General features: G+C 46.8%; 1 protein-coding gene across 2 annotated transcripts in view; it reads left to right on the plus strand.

Moving 5' to 3' along the window:
• Positions 1-24,625, plus strand: part of ABCA7 (ATP binding cassette subfamily A member 7) — a 194,185-nt gene extending 169,560 nt beyond the window's left edge. For both annotated transcript variants that reach the window (XM_085638576.1, XM_085638577.1), the window contains exons 46-50: positions 386-520; positions 1,408-1,511; positions 5,538-5,630; positions 10,813-11,065; positions 20,635-24,625. In XM_085638576.1, coding sequence (XP_085494702.1) covers positions 386-520; positions 1,408-1,511; positions 5,538-5,630; positions 10,813-11,065; positions 20,635-20,838 — 789 coding nt within the window. In that variant the 3' untranslated portion in view covers positions 20,839-24,625. The remainder of the gene's footprint in view (positions 1-385; positions 521-1,407; positions 1,512-5,537; positions 5,631-10,812; positions 11,066-20,634) is intronic.
• The last annotated feature ends 1,714 nt before the right edge of the window (positions 24,626-26,339 follow it).

A 26,339-nucleotide genomic window follows, 5' to 3' on the forward strand; every position in this document is an offset into this window, starting at 1 on the left:
GGCTCCTGTCTGCCCTATTGCCCCCTGAACAGGGTCTGATAATATCGGTTGTATTTTTTACCATTCAATGAAGGGATCGCTGACCATTTCCTGTAGGCAGCAGGGCACCTGAGGCCGGGCCTCCACAGTAGATAGATGTATTTGATACGTAGTTCTGGTTCCTCCATGTCCTCCAGGTGGAATGGTGCCCTGTGGCATGGGATTGATGGTGCTGTGTTGCAGGCTCCAGGGAAAGCTTCTCCATGCCCTGGGATGCCACAGTGAGATGGTGCCCTATGCCACAGGCATCTCATAATAAAACCCGTTCTCTGTGATGGCTCATTTATGCCCGGTAGGTAACATGGCACCCTGATCTAGGTCATGAGCTGCTTCTTTTTGCTTGCAGGTGGCCCAGTGGGGGATTAAGAAGCTGGGGCTCGTGCAGTACGCGGAGCGTCCATCCGGGAAGTACAGCGGAGGCAACAAGCGGAAACTGTCCACTGCAATCGCTTTGATTGGATCACCGCCTGTCGTCTTTCTGGTCAGTCTGCTCACATGGTCCTCTGCAAATCCATAGAGATGTGGGGGAGGGATGGCTGAAGAGGAAAGCTTGACCGGGCCCTGATAGCTGTACCAAATGAGGGCAGTCTCAGTCCTGTGGAGTTCTTATGAAGAGTCGAAGCCTCCAGCTTTGGATCTTAAGAGAGAGGCTGTGGCCATTCGCTCACACTTTGTGTTGACATTAACCTGTCCTGTTTCTCTTCCCACCATTGGTCCAAGTGGTGAGCGTGAAAGGATGCAGTGCACCCTTAGTACTCAAAGATTCACGTCTTTGTAACAGAGCAATATGTGATTTCCACCGAGGGTCTCAGTACCAGTAAAATGAACACATTTGTAGACAGAGATTATACGGTTAGAGCTGAAAGGGGGAGGGATCGTATGGTAGACAGAGGGGAAAGTCAAGAGAGCAGGGATTAGCCGTACTTCTGTGACATGTAGAGTCCTCACAGGCAGGGACTAAGCCTGTCTAGAAGGGAAGCAAATTATTAGAAAACGTGGAAGACATACCATACATGGGCGAGAGAGCGTTGAGACTTTACCCTGCTATGGAAGAAGAGCAGAGTGACCAGTGGGATCCATTTTGTGAGCAGCAGTCCAGAGGCATAGAACAGGAGTCACACTTGAGTGATCAGCAGATTAATAAAAAAGGTAAACGTCTGGTAGACGAAGGAAAGGAGGCAGTGATCAGCTGACCAGCGTCACAGAGGTAGGAGTAGCAGAAAGTAGGAGTCCAACAAAAAACTGTGTTTAGCTGACGATGATAGAGAGTAGGAGTGGGAAACTAGAAAGAGTGACCAGGGGATCAGTGACGGGGGACAGGACTGTCGGGAGACTGCATTCAAAGTCTACGCTACCCTTTCATTCCAGGATGAGCCCACAACAGGAATGGACCCACGCGCCAGAAGATTCCTGTGGAACTGCATCCTCAGCGTCATCAAAGAAGGCCGTTCGGTGGTTCTCACCTCCCACAGGTGAGGGGTCCGAGCAGGTAGTACTGTTATTAACGGCGAAAGGGCCTCAGACACGAAGAGGTGCACATAGACCAGCGCTGTGTACAGGTCCACTTAAGAATGTCTATACAGGTCAAAGCTTGATGGGGAAAGGATGAGAACATGTCACTGGGACCGCGCTAGAGTGAAAGTGGTACATTGTTATTTATTTTGTTTTACATATTTGCATACACTCAGGTTTTAGGCCGAGAATGATGTGGTGCTAGATGCAGAATCATACAATGGATTGATCTGATGCTGATTAGAACCCAGTTCTCCAGGTTCTAGGTTAAGAGCTTACCATCTAGACACATCTACCATGATGAGTGTCAGCACCAGACGGAGGCTGGGCTTTGGTGCTCTTCAGTTGGAAGTGTCATGCCTTGGTTACCTTTAGCCACAGGGCCTGAACCTTGGTTCGCTGCAGCAATAGGCACTATGCCTTGGTTATCAATATTGGCAGAGCCTGGACCCTGGTGCGCTGCAGCGATAGGCGCTATGCCTTGGTTACCTTTGGTGTAACTGCAACAAATGATGGACGGAATGCAGAATGATTCAAACATTCTCCCCCAGTCAAGAGATCTGGGTTAAATCCATCATTCTTGTCCCACTAAGCCACCCCAGTTTGGATCCAGCCATATGCAAATCAGTCTTGACCCAGTACCTCATGGGAACAGTCCAGACCAAACTACCAAGCCAGATCCTCCCTGGACCGGAAACAAGCATCCTGGTACCGGTTTTGGGTTATGTCACCCTTTATCAGCCAGGCTAGCTTGAATCCAGTGGCACAGTGAGCAAGGGAACCATGGTTGGGCATACCCATCCCACTTAGGGCGAAAAGTGTAACTGGAACATATGATGGACGGAATGCTGAATGATTTAAACATTCTCCCACAGTCAAGAGATCTGGGTTAAAGCTAGCCTGGCTGATGAAGGGTGATGCCCTGAACCCGGTCCTAGGATGCTTGTTTCCCATCCTGGAAGGACCTGGCTTGGCAGTTCGGGCTGGACTGTTCCCACAAGGAACAGGGTCAAGACTGATTTGCATATGGCTGGGTCCAAACTGGGGTGGTGTGGTGAGCAAAAGAAGGATGGATTAAACCCAGATCCTTGTGACTGGGGGTGAATGTTTGCATTGTCCAGCATTCAGTCCATCAATTGTTTCCTTTACATATGTCGCCCTAAGTGGGAAGGGCATTGGTGCCCTACAGTGTCTGGGTGTTGGGGCCCTGCAGTGTCTGGGCGTTGGTGCCTTGCAGTGTCTGGGCATTGGTGCCTGGCAAGCTGAATGAATGAATGAATATTAGTTTTCTAAAGCGAAAACTTAGCCCAAAGGCATCAAGGCGCTGCTGGAGAGGCCATCAAACAGAAATACGTGTAGTGCTCCAACTGAAGAACAGGTAAAGAGCCAGATCTTCAAGGCCTTGCGAAAGAGAGAATGAGACACTTGTCCAGAGATAGTGGAGGGGAGGGAATTCCAGAGCCTAGCAGCGGCAACAGAGAAGGCTCTGCCCCCACCCCCCCATCTGGCTCTCTTAAACCTGGGGACTGCCAGCAGAGTTTTACAGGCTGATCTTAGCTGTTTAGTGAGAACATAACGTCGAAAGAGCCCTTTAATACCTTCCGAACCTAGATTACAAAAGGCCTTGGGAGTGAGACAGAGAGCCTTGAACAGCTTGCTTACCGAAGCCGAGACTGAGTGGTATTTGTGAAGATCCATCACCAGCCTGGCTGCTGCGTTCTACTCCAGCTGCAAATGACGAACCAGGCCCTTGTTAATGCCCAAATAGAGGGCGTTACAGAAGTCCAATCTGGACACCACTAAGGCGATAACTGCCTGCTTTCGAGAGGCGGAAGAGAGGAATTGGGAGATTTTCCTAAGGATCCTAATAGTCCTAAAGCAGGTTGACACCGTTCTGTTAATCTGAGGGCTCAGAGAGAGAGAGTTGTCCACTATGACTCCTAGAGTTTTTGCTTGGGATACAGGACAAAGACAGGAAATAAGCGAATCCAGCCACCATTCATTGGATCAGATATGCATGTTGGTTTCCAAAGATCAAAACCTCTGTTTTGTCCCCGTTAAGTTTAAGATAGTTCTCAACCATCCAAGAGGAAACTGCCTGCATACAGCTTTTGAAATTAGTGGCAGATGCCTTAATGCTATCGGTAGTAGACATCATGATTTGGGCGGCGTCAGCATAGGACAGCACCTCCAATCCGAAGGATCTGACAACCCTGGCCGGGGGGAGGGGGGCGACATAAATATTGAAAAGGGTCAGGCTCAATGACCTGCCCTGAGGGACTCCACACAACAGCTGGTTAGGGGCCGAGTAAAATTGACCCATTTTCACTGTTTGTGCTCGAGCACTAAGGAAGGCGGTAAATAGCTTAAGGGCCGTTCCCTCAACCCCTATTTCCTTGAGCCGGTCCACCATTCTCAAGGGGGATATGGTATCAAAAGCTGCAGTAAGGTCAAGAAAAATCAACAGCGTGGTGTGCCCTGCGTAAACCTGAACACGAATGTTGTTGATTACAGAGGTTAGCGTCGTCTCCGTGCTGTGATCACTTCTAAAACCGTGCTGCGAGCCATCCAGCAGCTGGTGATCCCCTAGATAGGAGTTAGATGTTTCTGCAAAACGTTAGCTAGGACTGTTAACAGGGAGATGGGGCAGTAATTCTTTAGTTTAGCCGTATCTAGAGAAGGTTTTTTAAAAGAGGTTTAACCACCAGTCTTCCAAGGGATAGGGTACTGCCCAACTGAGATGGCTACTTTGAGTACTGAGGTAAGTTGAGGAACAATAGCCTCCCTTCCTAACAGGTGGTCTGCATCCTCAGGTGACAGGGTGGGGAAGGTAAGTAACTTATCTACCTCTGCCAGGGGTCTGGGATTATTATAGGAAGGGGGGGGGGGGGGGGGAGAGACTGATGTGGTGATCTTAGCATTAAATGTTTCCGAGGAGGAATATATATCCGTGATTTTTGACCGGAAGAAATTGGCCATTCTGTCACAGAGATCCTGGGAGGAGTCCGTCAAATCAGGGACTGAAAGGGGAGGAGAGCAAATTAATAACATTAAAGAGCTCCCTAGGAGGTCTGAGGGATTCTGTAACCTTTGAATAAAATGATGGCAGTTTTATATTCCCTCAGACGTTGTTTATGTAAATCTCTTTCCACAGGGTTAAGGTCTGAACTCCAAAGCCTTTCCTGCTAGCGACAAGATTGTCTTAATTTTCTCAATCTATCAGAGAACCAGGGAGAAGAGGGCTTTTTTCTAGCTGCACAATTCTCCTTAAGGGGAGCTAGGGTATCCATGGCTGCTAAAAGCCAATTGGAGAAGTCAATGGCAGCGAGATTAGCATCAGAATAAGGGGGGCCGTGATGGTTATTAAGTAAGTTAAGGAGAGCCTCTTTACTAATACGACGGAGGTTTCTCTTCTTCTCCATTATCTTTTTGACTGGAACCGTACGCGGTACCGGGATCTGGAGATTAAAAGGAATGGCATAATGGTCTGACCAAGGGAGTTGTATAGGTTCTCTTACCGTAATACGGGAATCATTAGAGAAAATGCCATCTAATATATGTCCCGCTACAAGCTATGGTCAATGGTGCCCCACCATGGCCTTGGCGTTGGTTTCCCTCGGGCGGCCGGGCACAGGCTCTTGTCTGACTCTGTTTCTGAGCACTGGTGCTTTGCAAGCTTTGAGCGCTGGTGTCTCTCGTTGTCTGCAGTTGGTGTCATCCAATTACTGGCAGCATCTCGTGGCTACTGAACTTGGGTATTAGAGACTTGGCATTGGTGGGTTTTCACCTTACAAAGAATGGTGCATACCAAGATATCGCAGTTCGTGCAGCTCAGTGCCAGGGCTCCCGTGCTGTGCTGTGTCAGGCACTGGGTATCATCGCCATAAGGCCCACTGATGCGCCTCAAGTTCCCTTCAAGGCCGCTTGTGCCAGGTAGAGTGACCTGACCCTGTGCTTTCCTTAAAACTGTTTCCTTTCTCCTGCAGCATGGAGGAGTGTGAGGCGCTCTGCACCAGGATGGCGATCATGGTTAACGGGCGGTTCTGCTGCCTTGGCAGTGTGCAACATCTGAAGAACAGGTATGGCGCTTTTAAAGAGACCGTTGTGAGACTGTCAGCTCCCTGCGGTCATGATCAGTACCTAGTGCTGGATGTTGATCTGTTCCAGATTTACTGGATAGCAGTTACTCACCACGTGTCCTGAACATAGATGCTATCTTACATGTTTCCAGGCTTCCTGTGTGCACAAACAGCACTCAGAAAGCCAAGAACATGTCAAGCATTTTACCAGGGCTTCTCAAACCTCCGTCCACTAACGGAGGAGATATATTTGGAATAGAGGAACCTAATGTTTGCAGTATGCACTGCTGTAAGTCACATTCTATTTACACTCTGCCTTTTAGAGCTGGGCTTGGATGTTTCAAGTTGTTTTATTTAGAGTGGGAGTTTCAGTTTCAGGTTCGAGTTTACAAGTGATACCTCTCCTGAAGTCCACAATGTACTAGACCACTGACTGCATCTTAACTAAACACAAAGCTAACAGCGGCTGACCGTAGGTTCTGCACCTCAATCCCTGTCACATTTAATTCATTTTCCTGTCCATCCTCTTCTGGCACTTGCTGCCATTTAGCGCCACTGGAGACCAGAGAAAACGGTATACTTCAAAATGGGAGGTGCACAAGAAATGAATTCAATGTGGCAAATTTCAGTCCATCATCTTCTTTTATTATTGAAAATTGTTGCATTTGAATTAAAAGCAGCCAACGCGTTTCGTTCCTGTCAAACTAGGAACTTCATCAGGGCTTCATATATTAAATAGTGTGTTCACAGATTTTCCAGTGTAAGCTGTTGCATCGTCACCAGGCAGTCACCCGAAATAAGGATATAGAATCAAGTCATGTTCCAGCTCGAGATCCGAGTCCTGAGCAATCTCGGCGTAGGTTGCGTCACCTGCAGTCTTGTAAGTTTTTCCTGCCATCACGTTTGGATGTGTTTTGAAATCTCCTCCAAGAATGTAGGTATGCACCAAGGTGTGCAGTTCCTGTCGTGAGGAAGGTCAGAAGAGCCTGAAAGATCCAGTCAGGGGATCTGATCCTTCAGGAGCAAGAGCCCTCACACAACCCAAGGGGTGTCAAGCTTCATCACACACATCTACTGCCATGGAAACTGTTTGGTGCTGAATGCACCAGTCGGCCCTGGTGTACTCTTAAAGCCAATACACTGAGCCTCATGGCTGAAAGGGCACCAAGTGTTCTTTGGTACTGAAGTCCGTGAGAAAACCAGCCTCAATACTGGGCATGGACAAAGAAGACAAGCCCTGATACTGGGCATGGACGACGAAAACCAGCTCTGATACTGGGCACGGACGAAGAAAGTCAGCCTCGATACTGGACACGGACCAAGAAAACCAGCCTCGATACTGGACATGGACAAAGAAAACCAGCATCGATACTGGGCGCGAATGAAGAAAACCAGCCTCGATACGGTCATGGATGAAGAAAACCAGCCTTGATACGGTCACGGATGAAGAAAACCAGCCTTGATACTGGGCACAGACTAAGGAAATCTGCCTCGATACTGGGGATCGGATGAAGAAAACAAGCCTCAATACGGTCACGGATAAAGAAAACCAGCCTCAATACGGTCACGGATGAAGAAATCCTGCCTCGATACTGGGCACAGACTAAGAAAATCTGCCTCGATACTGGGGATCGGATGAAGAAAACCAGCCTCAATACGGTCACGGATAAAGAAAACCAGCCTCAATACGATCACGGATGAAGAAAACCTGCCTCGATACTGGGCTCAGACGAAGAAAACCAGCCATACCCAAGAACAATATAAACTGTCCTAATAACAGGGCACATTGTTGCACCGTCTTTCTCCATCACAAAGCTAACACCTACAAAGTGTAGGCTATCCTTTGAAGCAGCAGTCTTGGAAGACGTCAGGGCATATTCAAACCCTAAAAAGAAGTGGTAGAGACAGTACCTAGACCAAGAACCGAGGAGGTTATACCTCACTCGCCACTTCCGCAGATGTGTCCATCACACTCAAGAGTGGTTCACATACAGACATGGATGTAAAAAGAATACAGTTATATGACCACCCATGGACCATGGAGCATCGTTGAGCAGCAGGATGATGCCTGGCACAACTGTAGGGAAGACCCTCTCAAGGACTCTTCTTTAGAGCCTCATCCTGGAAAACCTTCCCCACCAGATTACACATGGTCATCTTGTGGTGTGAGTCAGGGCAGCAGAGCACTGCAGCATGCTGCACACATGCATGAGGCGAAGAGGATTTTCTAATTGAAGTGCTATCCAAGAAGGAACGCACTACTGCGTTTCTGCCCATGTTAAAGACAATGTTTAAGTGCACTACACAGAAAACTTAAAATACCCAATTAAACCCTGGTTTGTAACACCAAGGATAGAAAAGAAATGTAATCCTGCACCACAGAGCTCATTATATATACGTGTCATGTCTCACAAAACTCGACCGTAGTCAGTACAGCAAGGAAATGAGCCACAATGCAGAATACAAGTGACTCCCGGCCACAGGATAAGGACAAGTGTATTTACGCAGCTGGCAAACGTGTAGTGTTTGGCGCATCAGCCCAGTGGCACATTGTGCTAATTTCACAGCTCTCCTTTCTAGATATGACAGAGTGCAGTGGCAAGAGATGGAGGAACACCTACAACTCCTTCTTAATACCCAGAAGACATAGGGTAAAGAAATCGTGCAAGAAGGGGAAGTGATACCCTGTGTGTCATTGGTCCCGCCTCGGGCGCCGCCAATGCGGACTTCAAGCTCCTCCCTGCGTGTCCGGATCTAGGGTAGGGTCTCGCAAATCTTGGGTCTCGGGCCTGAAATCCAGGAAGATCTCTCACCTCCATCTTTCAAAGGCGACACTTCTTTGGCCGTTCGGTAAAAGTGATACTGATGTGGCTAAAGTCGTGGGCGCTGTGCCGGATTAGCAACAAATTTTAAGAAAAACAAGGGTACCCCAATACGTGAACCTGGGGTGAAATATGCAGTAAAAAGCGGATTAGCAACAAAGGCAGCGGCTTTGCCAGCCACAAACACTGTCAGCTGCAACATTCCTTTCAAGAAGGTGGGCAGCAGCCCAAGCAGTGGCAGTATACCTTGCCAGGTAAAGGCAAAGGTGCACACACTAGAGGCATCTCTACCACAAGCAGTTACCTTGTCACTATTCCCCCCACCATCCCACACCGGCTGTAGGGCCACTGAAATTACACCTTCCCCTGTGGAAGAACATAACCTCCGACCAGTGGGTCCCTTCGCCTGTGGCCATCGGTTATCACAGTATCTGACCCCATCCGCACAACCTCATCGAGAGCATCACATACTCTTGATAAGGAGGTACCAGCTCCCTCAATTAAAGCAGCAGGTCAAAGGGGGCTTGTAAATACCCAAGAAAACATTGCTGTCCACTGCTGTATCACGTCAAGGCATTTCGAAGTGGCTGTTCTGCAGGATATTATCCCGCTGCTGCGAGGGCGTGATGTAGATGCCTGCACCAGGCTCCATCTTCAAAGGCACCCACTATAAGCCTGACTTTGGTTATTCCCCTCTGTTAGTTTGAGATGAGTTATTTCACATGTTTTCGAGACACAAGGGCCATCTGCCTTGAATACGTAAACCTCAGGGTCATCCGGCACATGCATGAGATACAGCGATGCTGTGCACAGAGGTGACGCATCCCAAGAATACTGGGTCTGGCTGGATTTTTCCTCCGCATTTCTATCCTGCTTCTCATCCAAAAACCGTTTAATGACGCAGTGGTCATTTTATTCTATAAACACTGAATTTTGACCATTCAGATTAGAGAGGGCTTTGCACCGAGCTGTCGCACAGCAAACCAAATGTATACATTAAAAGCTCTCGTCCGTATCCTGCGTAAAATATTATATAATAAAACACAATATATAACACAATTGACATCAAATTATACAAAACATACATACATATTCATTGCTTTAAAAATCGCACTCCTAATGCCATATGAAATTTGTACTGTATTCCAAACAGTGGTTCATGAGCTAAAATAACAAACTATAAAACAATTTGTGTGAAAAAAATAAAGAAAATGTGCAGAAAAGGGAAAAGAAGCTGTGCTGGCTTAATTTTACAATGACAATGTACATGAATAATCTCAGAAAATAATTTTTAATATAAATTCAATAAAACACAAAAGGAAAACAAAATACTGAGGGCACTCATACAGTTACACAAACAATAAAACATTGTGAATATTGACAAGTGTAGACTGAACAAACAGTGGCAGAGAAAAAAATTACATCAAATAACAAATACACAATGTAACAATTGTGTCATCTCTTGATTAGGCCACGTTTTAAGCGTCGACGGTGTTTCGACCCACGGGTACTTTAAGGGTCATCTTCAGGACAAAGACTTCAAGTATGAGAGCGTCCACTTTCTTTTCTCAATGGATCTCTGTAATATATACGAGGGAGGAACACCAATCTGCGTGTGTCTGGCCAAAATGCAGAGGAGGAGATCCGACAGCTATCAAATATTAAAAATGTTAAGGCTGTCGAGATGCCCCACGGAATTGTTGAAACCTTAATTAATAAGAGACTGGGCAGACTCAGGCTTGTGAAATCAATGGGACGATCAGGATGTCGATTTACCCAACAGCCTGGTAGCGGGAATCACGATCGGGGTGAATAATTAAATTATTCCAAACTATAGTATCCCCGTGCACCGCGTCCCGTCAGCATTTCAAATTCAGAAAAAAGATTGGGCCAACTTTTTTCTGGATTTGTCCTGAAGATGACCCTTAAAGTACCCGTGGGTCGAAATGCCGTCGACGCTTAAAACGTGGCCTAATTAAGAGAGGGCACAATTGTTACATTGTGTATTTGTTATTTGATGTTGTTTTTTTCTCTGCCACTGTTTGTTTAGACTCCATATCACTTGACCTTACGTCACTCATAGCATCAAGCTTGCAGCAGTGCTTACACTTACCACAGCTCATCGGGCCATCCAACACTAGAGGGGAACTATTAAAGCAGATGTGATCCAAAGTAAATGCAGGCTCAATGTGTATTACTGTCCATTCTTCCACAATCACTACCTTGTGTGAGGTCTGTATATAGATTGTGAAATAATTTTGGAATTGAATTCTCTGGAGCTGGCATGCAGCGAGGGGCATCAAGGGCACTTGTGAACTTCCATCATGTGCTTATCTCTTCATATTTTCTTCTCCATCCAGGTTTGGCGATGGCTACACCATCATCCTGAGGGTGCGCAGCTCCAGCGCCAGCGCCAGTGCTCGGGCGGTGCAGGAGTTTATGCAGGCCTCGTTTCCTGGCATTGTCCTGAAGGAGCACCATCACTGCACGCTGCATTACCAGCTGCCCTCCGCCGCCTCCCCGCCACTGGCACAGATCTTCAGCCTCTTTTCCCAGTATAAGGACGAGCTGCAGATCGAAGACTATTCTGTGTCCCAGACCACATTGGACCAGGTAAGGTGGCGGAAAATGTCCTGTCGCTTTCCGTTCTTCACTGGAAAGTTTGTTTTAGTTTGCTTCTTGCGTTTGGTCTTGGGAGCCCCATCACTGGCACACCCCACTGACAATGTACCTTCACCATCTGCTACTGGTTTTGTAACTGGCCCAGTGCGGAGCTTCTATTTCCCCAGACTCTGTGAGCAGTCATAATGTGTTTGTAAAATACCTGCCGTAGTAATAAGTAGTTGATTAAGTCCACTAGAATACAGAAGCTACTTATTGTACAGAGGATCACGTGGAAGGGAAGGGAATCTTCTTACTGTGTACAGGTCTTCTGATTTTACAAGGATCGTCTGATTGTCAGGGGTGGAAAATCTTCTGTCAATAGATTTCGCTGTAATACGATCCTCTTATTGTAAGCCGATGGCCTGTGAAGCAATTTTCTGATTGAAAAGTGATTGAGAGTAAGGCATTCTTCTGTTTGTAAGATGATCGTCTGAGTGTAAGGTGATGCTCTGTCTGAGATCTTATGATTCTGAATTGATTGACAGTAAGGTTTTCTGATTGTAAGATGATCGTCTGAGTGTTAAGTAATGCTCTGACATCTTCTGATTGTGAATTGATTGACAGTTAGGCGTTCTTCTGATTGTAAGATCATTGTCTGAGTGTAAGGTGATGCTCTGACTCGAACATCTTCTGACTGTAAAGCAGTCTTATGATCACTATGTGATCGGCTGATTGAACAGTTATTCACTGATTCCAAGGCGATCTTCTCACTGTAGGAGGATCTTCTGTCCACTACAGAGCCGCTGATATAGAAGAGCGGAAGTATCCTTTGGTTACAAGACAAGGTCCACTCCTCCCTCCACTTTGCCGGCACATGTATAGTGAAGAGTTTTATAGGAAGGGATAGATCCACAAAATATTTTGCGCTGCGAAGTGAGACTTGGAGGCCCAACAACTCTCTTCGGTGCATTTGTCGACACATCCTGATTCACAGACTTTGGCTCTGCAAATATTTATGACACCCCTTGGACTTAGATGGCTGGATTTTCCAGCCTTTAGTTTAGCGAAGGGGAAATGGGAGTTCCAGGGAGGGCAGCAGGGGGAGTCCTTTGGGAATGTTGGGAACGTCCCTAAGGTGCTAACTTTGTTTTATGGCTAACAATAATAATGACTTTCTCCACCCTAAATATGTACTTCACTTGAGTTTATCCTACAGTTGAGGTGTGCAGTTATGGCGGATGGGAGAGCCACGCCGCAAAATGTAGTGCATTGTTTAAATGCCTTCAACTCACAAGCTATTTTCAGCAGAGTTGTGAAAGGGATTTCTTCTACAAAATAATGCCGTTCATGTGTAGAAAAGAAGGTCAGGAAAAAAATGTTTCGCTCCAATCTTAAACCCCTGTCAAGTGTTGAGAGTCGGTAAGGACTATGCCTTGAAACCTACAGTTTCCATACATTTTCAGACGTACTAGGTGAAAAATACATTTTTGTGGTCGCAAACACTCGGATTAGGAGTTTGTGTTCACAAAAATGTTGTTTACAACGTACAAAGCTCATTTTGTAGTTCAGTAAGAGGTTACTGAATTGCAAAATGGGTTTAGAAGGGGATAATGATTTACTATTTGGAAGGGAAAAGCTTAGGGCGACCCTTCCAAATACTGACTCATTATGGTATGTACCGACACCTGGTCGCAAAACATTGACATTTTACTGACTCCCAACAAAGGTTGGCAACCCATTCGCAAAAGGCAAGGGGTGTCCTTGTGACACCTTCCCCTTTGTGAATGTAAAAAAAAAGTTCTGCTAAGGAGTAGGTAGTGGTCCAGACTCTCAAACAAACTTTTAAAAAATTTCAATTTTGTTAAACACAGACTTGTTTCTGTTAAGGAAAACAGGCGACCTATAAAAAATATATATATTATTTTAAAAAGCGATCACTGACATGGTCTGCAGACCCCAGTTGGCCACCACCTCATGCTAGCCAGTAATAATAGTAAGTCGCAATTTGTGACCTACCTCGTGAATATTGATGAGGTAAGTTGAGTGTGACCCACTACGATTTAAAATGTTGTAAACTGACCTATATTTATGTAGACAGTTTGCAAAATTTTACATTAGTTGCAAAAATGCTGGTCACAGTTTGCGACCAGTCTCAAGCCACCATTGTTTTGTACAGCTGGCCCTTTGTGAGTACCAAAAACCGAGTATAGCTACAGAACTCTTAGCTGTGACCACTGTGTGTGTGTTTTTTTATCTTTTGTGGTTTTTTAACATTTTTTGTAAAATAGGCCCAGTGGCTTTTTCAGATCCTTGCTTTTAGTTCCATTGGCCTTGTTTTCTTTTCTTTTGTCGCCAGAATGTGTCCCTTCTTTGCTTGGTTTTACTTCTGCTCCGACTGGATGAGTACGAGGTCACGCATGTGCTTCACTCGTCTTTGTTTTTCTGACTCAGTGAGCAGAGGCTGCAGCACGAAGCAGGCACTGGCAGCTCAAGATAGCTTACACCACCTAGAGGGCCAACATTTGTAGGATTTTCGTTTAGCATTCATCCGCTTAAATACTAATATATTTACCTAAGAGGAAGAATGCCTCCATTTTGGATTAGTGGATGAATATCACCCAGTGGCCAGCATCTCGCTCCACTCATCTGTTAATGGAAGGTGCTTGCGACCTTCCCCGGCCTGCAGTGGGTGTTTTCAGGCACTGGGATTCACTCCACCTCTGTACATCTTGTTGGGCTGGTCTCTTACGTGCCCCTGTCCTATACTTCGGGCTTGGCAGTGTGTTGGTTCCGCCTGTTGGTGTATTGCCCCTCTCAAGCCCAGTTTAAGCTGCGGTGCATTGGTTCATAGTGCTGCGCATTGCTGCTGGAGGCTCTGGATATTGTTGTGGGACAAATAGCTGGTCCTTCGGGTTACGTCATCACCTGCTTCATGTCAGCAGCTCCATTACATCTTGTTCTAACCACTCTCCGGCCCGCCCCACGGTGGTGTTCTCCATAATTCCGGTTCATGGGCATGGACGAAATGGTCACTTTAAGCAGCTCTTTCCTCTCGGAGACTTGTCTCTTGCTGCACAGCCTGTTTTTGTTTTACTGTAACAAAATCAGGATCTAACAACAGGCGCTGATGCATCTCTTGCAGGATGAGGCCTGCGGATCAGACCTTTACAAGAAACAGATGCAGTGGATTCGGCTCAATATCTGTCATCTAAAGCCTGTGAGGGTTGCTGTAGTCCCCGGCCCATTCTAATCAATAACAGGGGCAAAGCTTAAGTGGTCTAAACAGACAGCACTATGACAAGGCTGCCGGTCATCCAGCATAGAAGAGCACCCACACAGTGCCTCTCACACGAAGCGCAGTGCCTTCGGAAAACATCTGGCTAATCCCTTATTGCTGCCTGCAGGACGTCTTGGAGGAGAGGAAAACAAAACTCCAGCTAGATCAAGCAGAATCCTCAAGGAGTGCGAGAATGGGGCCTCAGTCCACTTTTATTATAAGAACTTTTAAAAATGTCATGATCCTATTCTATTTAGGTAATTCAGGACATGCACATCCCTTTAATGGGTTAATGTCGAGCACGTACGTTTGCCTAATAAAGTATTCTGGGGCTAGAGGTGGCTTCTTGCCCCTACAACCAACCACAGGACATGCACTGCCCTTTAATGGGTCAATGTAGGATACGATACTTACGTTTGCCTAATAGAGTCCCCTGGAACTTGAGGTGGCTTCTTGCGCCTACAAACAGCCAACAAACGTTGTTACGAATCAGCTGAAAATGCTAAACAAGCAAGAAACAGGTTAAAAGGTGTTCCATGAGAAAGAAATGATTAACTATTGTACTTCGCTCATTTGAGAAGAGATTGCACTGCTTGGCAGCCGAGAGGAAAGGGCTGCAGCACCTAATCTAGGAATCCTTATCCGATGTAGATAAGACAACAGACATTTCCATAACAAAGCAGTGTGCCAAGGGAATACTGGTGGAAAGAGTCCGACAGCAGAGGTGGAGCAAGGTTATAGTAAGCAGAGGGCACAATGGTTATAGCTACGACCGGAGATGCGAGTCCACTGCGAGCCAATGCAGTTTACCCAGCACCGCAGTATTACACACTCTACCACCAATACCAGTTGGAAGGCAAGGGAAGCATTTTTACTTTGCTCTGGTTACGCCGTTAACTTGGCATATCTAGTAGCCTATCTTGGTAAAGCTGGTACACCTTCCTTGTGTAAGGTTTGCATATGATCTTACGGACCTTGAGAGGAAGACCCCTGACAACCTGTTCTTACACAGGAGATAACCTTGGTGTTCATGCTCACGGTCCACCTGTCAGCCCTAGCCAACAGCTTCTTTTATGTTACGTTATGTTATTTTATAACGCGCACAGATACTCAAGAGTGTCCCGGCGCGGAACCATACGAGGGGTGGAGATTGATACTAGACAAAGAGATGTGTTTCAGGAGCTTTTTAAAAGCCAGTGGATCCTTGATGTTCCGAAGAGCAAAGGGAAGGGCGTTCCATGCCACGGCAGCTTTCCGGGCGAGAGAGCTGCCACCTAACCTCTGGCTTTTAAAACGGGGAACCAGAGCCAGAAGTTGTGCCGAGGAGCGCAGTTGTCTCAAAGGGGCATAGAAAAGAAGCGTTTTTGCAGGTAAGTAGGGCCTTGGCCGTAGAGAGCACGATGGGCAATGACTAATGATTTGAACTTAACCCTTACAGCCACTGCAGCCAGTGCAATGAGCGCAGGTGGAGGCTCCCGCTACTTCTGGAGGGCATGTCAAAGAAGCCTGGCTACCGCATTCTGGACCACCTGAAGCTTCTTCAACAGGTAGCCAAGGATGCCAACATATAGAGCATTGGCGTAGTCCAGCCGAGATAGAATAAGGGCGTGGATGGCTGTCTCCTTCGCAGCCCAAGGCAGAAAGGGGAGAAACTTTTTTAGGGTCTTAAGAAGGCCGAAGCAAGTGAGTTTAGAAGGAAAGGGTCAATTCAAACCACACCCCCAAATTCTTGACAGGCTTTCCAATTGAGGTAGGCAGGGGGGACTCTGGTGGCCAGAGAGTGTCCCTGAACTTAGGTGGAAATTTCCCGAAGAGGAGAATGTCGGACTTCTCTTTGTTGCATTTGAGCTGTGCGGAGGCAAGCCATTTACAAGCATTGGCATAGCCAATAGGTCTCGCTTTTGGGACCTTATAAGTGTTTAGCCATGCAACAGTTGCATAACTAAACACTTATAAGGTCCAAAAAGCGAGACCTATTGGCTATGCCAATGCTTGTTTCTGTTTATTACTTCTCTGTAGTAATGGCGGCGCACGGGTGCCACCATTACGTCATAGAAGTAATAAACAGGATAAAAAAAACTGGCTCACGGAGAACATCAAAACGGCCGCGAAAGTGAAAGTGATCGCGATCAAACATCAAAGCGGCCATGCGGCCGCGAAAGTGAGGCGCGCGCGCCCGCGCACATGCACTGTAGCTCTAGGCTACAGTGGTAGCAGTTTTTTGAGCCCTCACAAAAAGTCTCGCCAGATCAGCGCATGCGCTGGGTCAGGCGAGACCTAAAAAACGGAAGCCAAACAGTGCTTCGCAGAAGAGACAGTCCATATTTTTCTCCCATGTAAAAAGAAGCTGTGTATCGTCAGCGTAGACGATAATCTTCGCCCCCAGTCCTTCTGCCAAGTAAACCAATGGTGTAACGTAAACGTTAAAAAGGAGGGGGCTAAGAGAGGACCCCTGGGGGACCCCTGAGTTCACTGTCTGGGGAGCGGAAGAGGACGGCGGGAGCCCAACCTGCTGGATCCGTCCATCCAGGAAGGACCTAAGCCAGCCCCAAGTAGTGCCCGAGACCCCTATCTCGGTAAGTCGCGTGAGAAGCCGTGAGTGCGGGAACGTGTCAAACGCCACGATAGGTCGAGCAAAATCAATGCCGCCCTGCCGCCAGCGTCTAAACACTCCCGAATGTCTTCCGAGACCTCTACCAGGGCTGATTCGGTACTGTGGGAGGCCCAAAACCCTGCCTAAGCCGGGTGCAGGAGGCCCGCACTTTCAACAAACTCAGTGAGTTGTTTAGTCACCACCTTCTCACAGACCTTAGCTAAACTGGGCAAGAGGGAGATGGGGCAGTAATTCCCTAGGCTAAGAGGGTCTAAAGAAGGCTTTTTTAAGAGGGAAAGAATCTTGGCCTGCTTCCAGACCTCCGGAACGCAAGCATTCTGCAGGGACAAATTAATGATGCCGTTCACTTCAGCATTGATAGTCTCAGCGGCTGTCAACAGTCTGGCTGAGCAAGGGTCCGAGGGAGAGCCCGACTTCATGCCCTTTAAGATTATAAGAGAGTCAGACAGGTCCACGGGCCTGAAAGCCTGGAAGAAGTGAGTAGCGTTAGCCGATGATGACACCGACAAGACCCCTAAGGCACTGTCACAAGAGGAAAAAGACGCCTGTATGGTGCAGATCTTATCTCTGTAGAAACAGGAGAGATTGTCGCACCAGGAGTCAGTAGATGGAGACGTATTTAGTTGGGTGGTAGGGGACGTAATGATCTGGACACTTGCGAAGATTTCGTTGGCATTATTGTTAGCAGAGTCAATGCGTGCTGAATAGAAGCACTTTTTGGCCTGGATTATGGCCTCATGGTAGGTTTTTTGTTTATGCCTAAGTGCAGCTCAGCCGCTGGACAAAAGTCGCTGCTGCCCCACCCCCGCTCAAGTACTTTACATTCATGTTTGAGCACTTTAAGTTCCGGGGTGAACCAGGGTTTAGAAGGAGACTCCCTAGAAAACCTGGGCGGAAATGACGGAGCTAACGTATCCACAGCATTAGTCACCCAGTCTGTAAATCCAGCAAGGCCGCCCTCAAGATCACCCAGGTGGGCCGGCCTAGAGGCAACCAGGGCCAAATTGAAAGCAAGCGGATCAATTTTGCTAAATGCTGGTTTACGGTGGCTACAAACAGGAGGGTCGGCATTGATGATTGTCCATGAAAAATTGGTTAAAAAGTGGTCCGACCAGGGGACCGGACATGGATCTTCAACCACGATGGGGAAATTGGTGCATTTAGGATCCAGAATGTGCCCCGCTTGGTGGGTGGGACTGCTAATCCACTGGGAGAGTTGGGCAAGATGTAGAATATCCAGAACGTCAGACGATTCCCTGGCCTCTGCCTGGTCAAGATTAATATTAACGTCATCTAAAACAATATAGTGGGAGAATCGGAGAGCCTGAGGGACAACAGCATCACCAAATGACTGAAGAAAGGTCCCAGCGGTGCCAGGAGACCTATAAATCAAAGAGCCTCCCAGGGTAAAATGGGCCGAGAAGTGGATGCTGAAGTCAAGTGCTTCACAATCCCCCCATGAAGTGACATCGCCCCTACGAAAGTCCCACTTGTTTTTATAGATAATAGCCATTCCGCCCCCTCTTCCATCTGGGCGATCCGCTCTAGAGTTCTTATAACCCTCGGGCGTGTCCTGGGTGACAATGGGATCAGACGTGGTATCTAGCCATGTCTCTGTAATGAACAGAAGGTCCTCAGGTCTGTCAACAAGGAGGTCAAAAACGTCCAAGTAGTGCTTCCTGAGGGAGCGGGCATTAATCAAGGCGGCCAAAATGGGGGAGGCCCTCATAGGCCTCTTAGGTGAGGTGCTAATAGGACCAGAGTTGAACGACCCTACACCCAGCTTATAGCCACATGTCCCACAGGTGAGATCTTTACACATAGACAGATCACAAATACCTTGGTGGGTACATGGGAGTGGACGGAGATTCCGCAGAAGATCACTGGTATAGCGCATTCTGCCCACCGTCCGGGAGGTACGGCGGGCAGCATGGCTGGTGCTGGCCGCTTCCGGGACGCTGACGGGCTCGCCTTAGGCTTGGGCGCGACCGCGAAGCGTGCATTTCTATGGTCCCGGCAGCCACGTAAGCTAGAGCGCGCACTGCCCCAAGATGGCGGCTCTCAGTGGCGTGCAGGGGAACCAGGAAGTAAATGCCCACCCAACCGCATCATATTCAATAACAGTTGTGCGAGGCAAATAGAACAAATATTTTTTTTTAGAAAATAAAACCAATACTCGTTTTCTATTAAAAAATAAAACCAATACTCGTTTTAAACAAAGATAAAATCAGGCGGCAAGGATGTGCAAAATAGCGAAATATGGGAGGAACAAGAGCGTGATGCAGCAAACCCCTCAAGGCTTCTGAAAGTTTCACTGATTGTATTAGACTTCTGCATGGTGAGCCCGTGAAGTGGCCATCTTTGTGGGTGGCCCTTTTACAGTGCTCCTCAAGAACACAATTGTAATTGGTCCTTGTACCTCTCTTTTTGCCTAAAGTTCCTGATTTTGCAAGGAAACTGTGTAAATATGAAATTGAATCAAGAAGAAGGACCCTTATCTGGCAAGGGAACAATATGAGGGAGCATTCAAAAAGCTGCAGAGAGATTCAGAGGATGAGAAGTTAGGGACACAAAGGTGCAGTGTCCGTAAAGTGCACAGGAGAAAGTATAAATTGAAAGGTAGAAAGAGAGGATAAATTGTGAGTTTGAGGTGAGCTCCGAGTAAACAAAGTGTTCAAGGATTTAAAAAAGAGAAGAAGATACAAGATGGCGCTAAACTTGGCAGTGAGAGATGGGTTGAGGAAGAGTTTCTTCAGAAGACGTAGAATCGAACCTGCCATGAAAGAAAGAAAAAGAACCAACTCTGATGAACTAACTTTGTTGGGAATCTAGGAAAGGAAGTAGCCAAGAGAGACGAAGACTTCAGCGTTGGAATCTAGAGAGGTTGAGAGGGTTGAGTGAGAGAGATCAGAGAGGAAATGAGTCAGATGATAAAGTGAAAGAAGGGAAGGAACCAAGCTAAAAAGAACAGCTGAGCAAATAAAAGCAATACATGAAGAAAAAAAAGGAAGGAAATGGGTTCAAGAAGAGGAGGGGACTTTGAAAGAAGAGGTTTGATGGAAAAGAGTTGGTTGATAAAAAATAGATGCAAATATAGTAGAAAAGGGGATATTGTAGAAGAGGCAGGGTTAAAGAAACACAACTATAGCACATACATCAAGGGCAGGCTGGGTCTCCAAGATGTGTGTTGATAGTAAAGAGTGCAAACAAAAAAAAGGTGTACACCTCAGTGAGAAAGGTTGAGGAGGTTTTAGGAGACAGATCCCACCTCCATTTCACATACAGGCCCCACTTAGTGTACAAACAGTTCACTACATGCAGATTATAGGGTGTAGAAAGCCACAACTGGGTCTCTTTAGGGAAACATTCAATTCACTGACATCTTCAGAGCAGCCCCGTGGTGTTGTGTAAACACCGTTGCCATCCTCGGCTGTTTAGATACCTTTGTTCAACTAGGCCGGGCCGCATTGTGAAAACTCCTCACAGTAGGGAAACTTCTTCAGATCTCGGCATGTATCTCTACGTTTTTTCTCTGTATGGTTCCACTTGCTACTCATTGCACATTGTGTGAATCTATTGTAGATCCATGTGGTGGATGTCCCTCATTTGTAATATTTAGCTTTAGATTTTCAGTGTTCCAGGTAACTCCTGCCTCATCCCTCTAACATGCAGTCTCTCTCCTGACAGGTGTTCATACATTTTGCAAAAGACCAAAGTGACGAGGAACCTCCCGTTGAAGCGCCGCCGACTGCTCTACAGAGCGACCCTCAGCAAGCGATACCACCTCCGTCTCTGACGAATGGGCTGAAGTCCACTCCTGAGTCAGACCTCCGCCTCCAGAGACTCTCCCAGTTTTTGACAGATGAGACTGTGAAAGAAAGCTACCTCTGACGTGCAGAAGAGCACACTGCAGTGACCAGAGCTTAGTGTACTCTCGTGCAGTCTTCCAAGAAGCTGGAACCAGACTCCCCGTCTTCTCCCAGGTGAAGCCACCAATTCTGAGGTCTGGAAATCATGCATCTGCCTGTGTGACTAATCACGACCCAGAAAGGATGGGGGTCACACTCAAGCCTGTCCACATGTGCCTGTTACAGTGTGATACGTTTACACAAACACACTACAAACCTCTGCACAGTCTCCTGACCGAGAAGAGATGTGCCAATATCCGCCTTCTGCACTGTTACGGCAAGGAAGAGACAAGCGGCTGTGGTGTCTGCCTGCTGCCCGGTGCAGGTCCAATCGAAAGATGCAGATATTAGCCGGCTGCACCCTCCTCTATACCAGAAGACAGGATTTGGTGCCTGCCTGTTAAATGTACTATCATGGAAGAGTGATTCTGTTATTTGTATCTGAGCCTGCACACTGTACTATAGGGGAAAGCAATTTGGTTATCTCTGAGAATGCCCACTGAACAGGCATGGATGAGAGGTTCTGTTATCCGCCTGCTGCACTTTACAGACATAGAGGCGAGGTTCTGTAATCTGTGTGCTGCACTGTCTCCTACCCCAGAAGATTGGATCTGATGTCTGCCTGTATAGGCCTAGAGGTAGGGTTGTGTTATATCTCTGCCTACTGCACTGCACAGGCATGGAGAAGTGGTTGCCCTATCTGCCTACTGCACTGTACAGGCATGGAGGAGAGGTTCTGTTTTCTGTGTGCTGCACTGTCTCCTACCCCAGAAGAGTGGATCTGATGTCTGCCTGCGAACTGTACAGGCATGGATGTAGGGTTATGTTATCGCTCTGCCTGCCCACTGTACAGGGACGTGGGAATGGTTCTTATTTGTGCCTGCTGCCAGTGCAGACCCAGAAGAGTGATCCTGATGTCCAGGTCATGCACTCTGTCTCTTTGTGCTAGCCATCTCTCTCCTGAACAGTCCGGAGACCATCATGCAGTTGCTCTCCCTGCTGTATGGAACCCAGTGTAGGATTCTTTCATTATTTTCCTCAACCACCCTCCAGAGCCACCCAGCCAGACATTACTACTGTGATAACTCCCCCACAGATCTCCACAGCCTGAAATGCCACTAATATAGCCCCCACCCAGATCGCCAAAGCTGGTGTACTAACCGCTATTCCCACAAAAGTCCAAAGGTGCACATTACCACTTCATTGTGGATCTAGGCTGCCAGACGTTACAACTCGCACCAGAGATCACCACAGCTGGACAATTCAGCTGTTACCACTTCACCACACGTGTCCACAGTCCGACAATACCACTGTTATGCACCATCAAAGGTCTCCACTGCCAGCCTGCATCAGTCCATGCCAGGCTTCCATAGCAAGAGAACGCAACTATCAGCACAGATCTGTGCTGTCTCTACATCACTGCTATTAACACTACACTCAGACAGCACCACTATTCCCACTGCACCACAGACCTGCACAGCTAGGCTTTACTCCAACACAGACCTCTGCAGCCGGACAGCACCATTATTCCCACTCCTCTGCAGGCCTCCACAGCCAGCCTATACTACTGTTACTACTCCACCACAGACCTCTGCAGCCGGACAGCAGCCCTGTTCCCACTCCTCCACAGACAGACAGTACTACTGTTACCAATCCACCACAGACCTCTACAGCCAGACAGTACCACTATTACCCCTCCACCACAGACCAATACAGCCTGACACCAGCACTGTTACCACTCCTCCACAGACAGACAGTACTACTGTTGCCACTCTACCTCCGACCTCCACAGTCAGCCCATACAACTATTATCACAGCTCTGCACTTTAAGGCAGTAGCACTATTAACCCCTCCTCCACAGAGATCCAGAATTTGGCTCCATTGCTTGTTTGCTGTGGGAGCTCTCTGTGTTCCACGATAATGAGAATAAGTCTTAAAAGCATTGATTAAGAAACGCATGCCCATCGTAAACCTCAGGCAATTCGAGAGGCATGTGTAGCTCTACTGATAATCTTCAGGCCGTGCATGAGGTGCCGCTGAGAGATTTGTTACAACTGGAACTAAACTCAAAACACAGGGAGCTGCTGAGAGATTTGTAACAATCAAAGCTCACGTCAAAACACAAGGAACTGCTGAGAGATTTGCTACAATCAAAGCTCAAGTCAAAACACAGGGAGCTGCTGAGAGATTTGTACAATCAAAGCTCAAGTCAAAACACAAGGACCTGCTGAGAGATTTGTTACAACTGGAACTAAAGTCAAAACACAGGGAGCTGCTGAGAGATTTGTGACAATCAAAGCTCAAGTCAAAACACAAGGGGATGCTGAGAGATTTGTTACAACTGGAACTAAAGTCAAAACAAGGAGCTGCTGAGAGATTTGTTACAACTGGAACTAAAGTCAAAACACAGTGAGCTGCTGAGAGATTTGTGACAATCAAAGCTCAAGTCAAAACACAAGGAGCTGCTGAGAGATGTGTTACAATCAAAGCTCAAGTCAAAACACAGGGAGCTGCTGAGAGATTTGTTACAACTGGAACTAAAGTCAAAACACAGGGAGCTGCTGAGAGATTTGTTACAACTGGAACTAAAGTCAAAACACAGGGAGCTGCTGAAAGATTTGTGACAATCAAAGCTTAAGTCAAAATACAAGGAGCTACTGAGAGATTTGTTACAACTGGAACAAAAGTCAAAATACAAGGAGCTGCTGAGAGATTTGTTACAACTGGAACTAAAGTCAAAACACAGGGAGCTGCTGAGAGATTTGTGACAATCAAAGCTCAAGTCAAAACACAAGGAGCTGCTGGGAGATTTGTTACAAATAGAGCTCAAGTTAAAACTCAAGGAGCTGCTGAGAGATTTGTTACAAATGGAGCTCAAGTCAAAACACAAGTAGCTGCTGAGAGATTTGTTACAATCAAAGCTGAGATCAAAACACAAGGAGCTGCTGAAAGATTTATTACAATCAAAGCTCAAGTCAAAACACAAGGAGCTGCTGAGTGATTTGTTACAATCAAAGCTCAAGTCAAAATCCAAGCAGCTGCTGAGAGATTTGTTACAATCAAAGCTGAGGTCAAAACACAAGGAGCTGCTGAGAGATTTGTGACAATCAAAGCTCAAGTCAAAACACAGGGAGCTGCTGAGTGATTTATTACAATCAAAGCTCAAGTCAAAACCCAAGGAGCTGCTGAGAGATTTGTTACAATCAAAGCTGAGGTCAAAACACAAGGAGCTGCCGAGCGATTTGTGACAATCAAAGCTCAAGTCAAAACACAGGGAGCTGCTGGGTGATTTGTTACAATCAAAGCTCAAGTCAAAACCCAAGGAGCTGCTGAGAGATTTGTTATAATCAAAGCTGAGGTCAAAACACAAGGAGCTGCTGAGAGATTTGTGACAATCAAAGCTGAGGTCAAAACACAAGGAGCTGCTGAGAGATTTGTTACATCCAGGGCTGATGTCTAAATAGTAGCAGCTAATGAAAGATTTGATACAAATGGAGCTGAAGTCAAAACACAAGGAGCTGCTGAGCGATTTGTGACAATCAAAGCTCAAGTCAAAACACAGGGAGCTGCTGAGTGATTTGTTACAATCAAAGCTCAAGTCAAAACCCAAGGAGCTGCTGAGAGATTTGTTATAATCAAAGCTGAGGTCAAAACACAAGGAGCTGCTGAGAGATTTGTGACAATCAAAGCTGAGGTCAAAACACAAGGAGCTGCTGAGAGATTTGTTACATCCAGGGCTGAGGTCTAAATAGTAGCAGCTAATGAAAGATTTGATACAAATGGAGCTGAAGTCAAAACACAAGGAGCTGCTGAGCGATTTCTTACAATTGGAACTAAGGTCAAAACACAAGGAGCTGCTGGGAGATTTGTTACAATTGGAACAAAGGTCAAAACACAAGGAGCTGCTGAGAGATTTAGTACACCCAGAGCTGTGATCAAACACAAAGAGAAGCTGAGAGGTTTGTTACAGTTGCAGCTGACATTAAATATGAGGAGTAGCTGAGAGAGTTGTTGAAACAGGAACGAAGGCCAAACGTGAGAAGCAGCTGAGAGATTTGATATAACCAGAGCTACAGTCAAAACTCCAGGAGTAGCTTAGAAATCTTGTTCAACCTGAGCAGAGGTCAAACATTAAGGGCAGCTGAGAGACCTGGCAAAGCCACCTCTGAGGCCAAAGACGAGGAGCTGCCAGAGCCCAGTTACAGGCCCAGCTGAGCTGATCAAGTAGGTAAAGAAGGGTTCACAGCCGACACACAGCACTCGATTATGCATCTATTCAACCTTAAGGGTTCCATCGAAGGCTAAGTAGTAGTGACTTGAACATTTGAAAACGTATTTAATGAAGAAATCCAGATAATATTTTGAGAGTGTGAATACCTGTGACTCGTAATTGGAGGAGAAGTCCCTGCATAAACAAAGTGTCATTTATCTGACGTCACTGGTTTCATACCTGCTTGCTGGATTTGTTCTCTGTGCTTCCAAGCCTTGTGCAAACAGCATAGATACAAGCTCTTTGATCTCTAAAATAAGTCAGGTTTTGAATTTAAAGTGAACTGGGGTCTTCCTCAGCCTTTCAGCCACAGCTGAGCACAGAGAGAGATCATGTCTGTCACCAAATCTATGCAACACCAGGTCTCATCGGGAGACGCTCACCAGCACGACTGGCAGCCCGTCGGTAAAGAGACAGATGGTAGGTGGCCCACTCAGTCCAACACTATGCACACAGACATTTAAGAATGTAGCTGTTCCATGTTTGTCATGTAAACTAACAACAGAAGTATTAGGGTCCAGCTGCTCGTGGCTTTCAATGAGAGACATGAGCATGAGGGAACCAGAAGGAAGGAGGGTCTATGGAAAGGGGGCTGGCAGGCCCAGGGCCTAAATAAGAGCTCTGTAGGCAGTGTGGGGTCAACAAATGCTGAGTGTCAATGACCTCGTCGATGACCTCGTCCAGTAGACAAGCTTCATGCACATGACGTCATATTGTAGAGCTGTCTACAGCTGCACCATGAACTCATGCCCCGCTAAATCTGCCTCGGGTTGTCGTCCACCTTATAAGTCCCTGGGATTTATGTCATTACAGAGAAACCCAATGAGCGAAAGACTGCTGCCGTCTAGCGAGTATGAAAACGTACAGGTTGTTTTTCTTGAACTATTTATTTCGCCTTCAGGCATGGTTCACCCCACGTCACCTTGAGGCCCACTATGCATTAAGTCACACCCTGCACCTCAGATTACCACCATCTGGGACGAAGGTGTAACTCATGTTCCTGTAAAACAAAGACATTTTCACTATTACACAGCAAGTACACAGAGGTGGTTTGTGATCTCGTCTCAACCCCAAAAGCATCAGGGACATTAATGAGGTTAGAGGTGGGGGGGGCGATGTTTAAGGTAAAAGAGAATTCCTGTTTTAAAATCTGCTCTAAAAGGACACCTGTTGTCTAGAAAAGACTTGTTTTCCATTTGTAAGATTTGTTTGCC

This window comes from Triturus cristatus, chromosome 12 (genome assembly GCF_964204655.1).
Source record: "Triturus cristatus chromosome 12, aTriCri1.1, whole genome shotgun sequence".
In the NCBI taxonomy this organism is placed as follows: domain Eukaryota; kingdom Metazoa; phylum Chordata; class Amphibia; order Caudata; family Salamandridae; genus Triturus; species Triturus cristatus.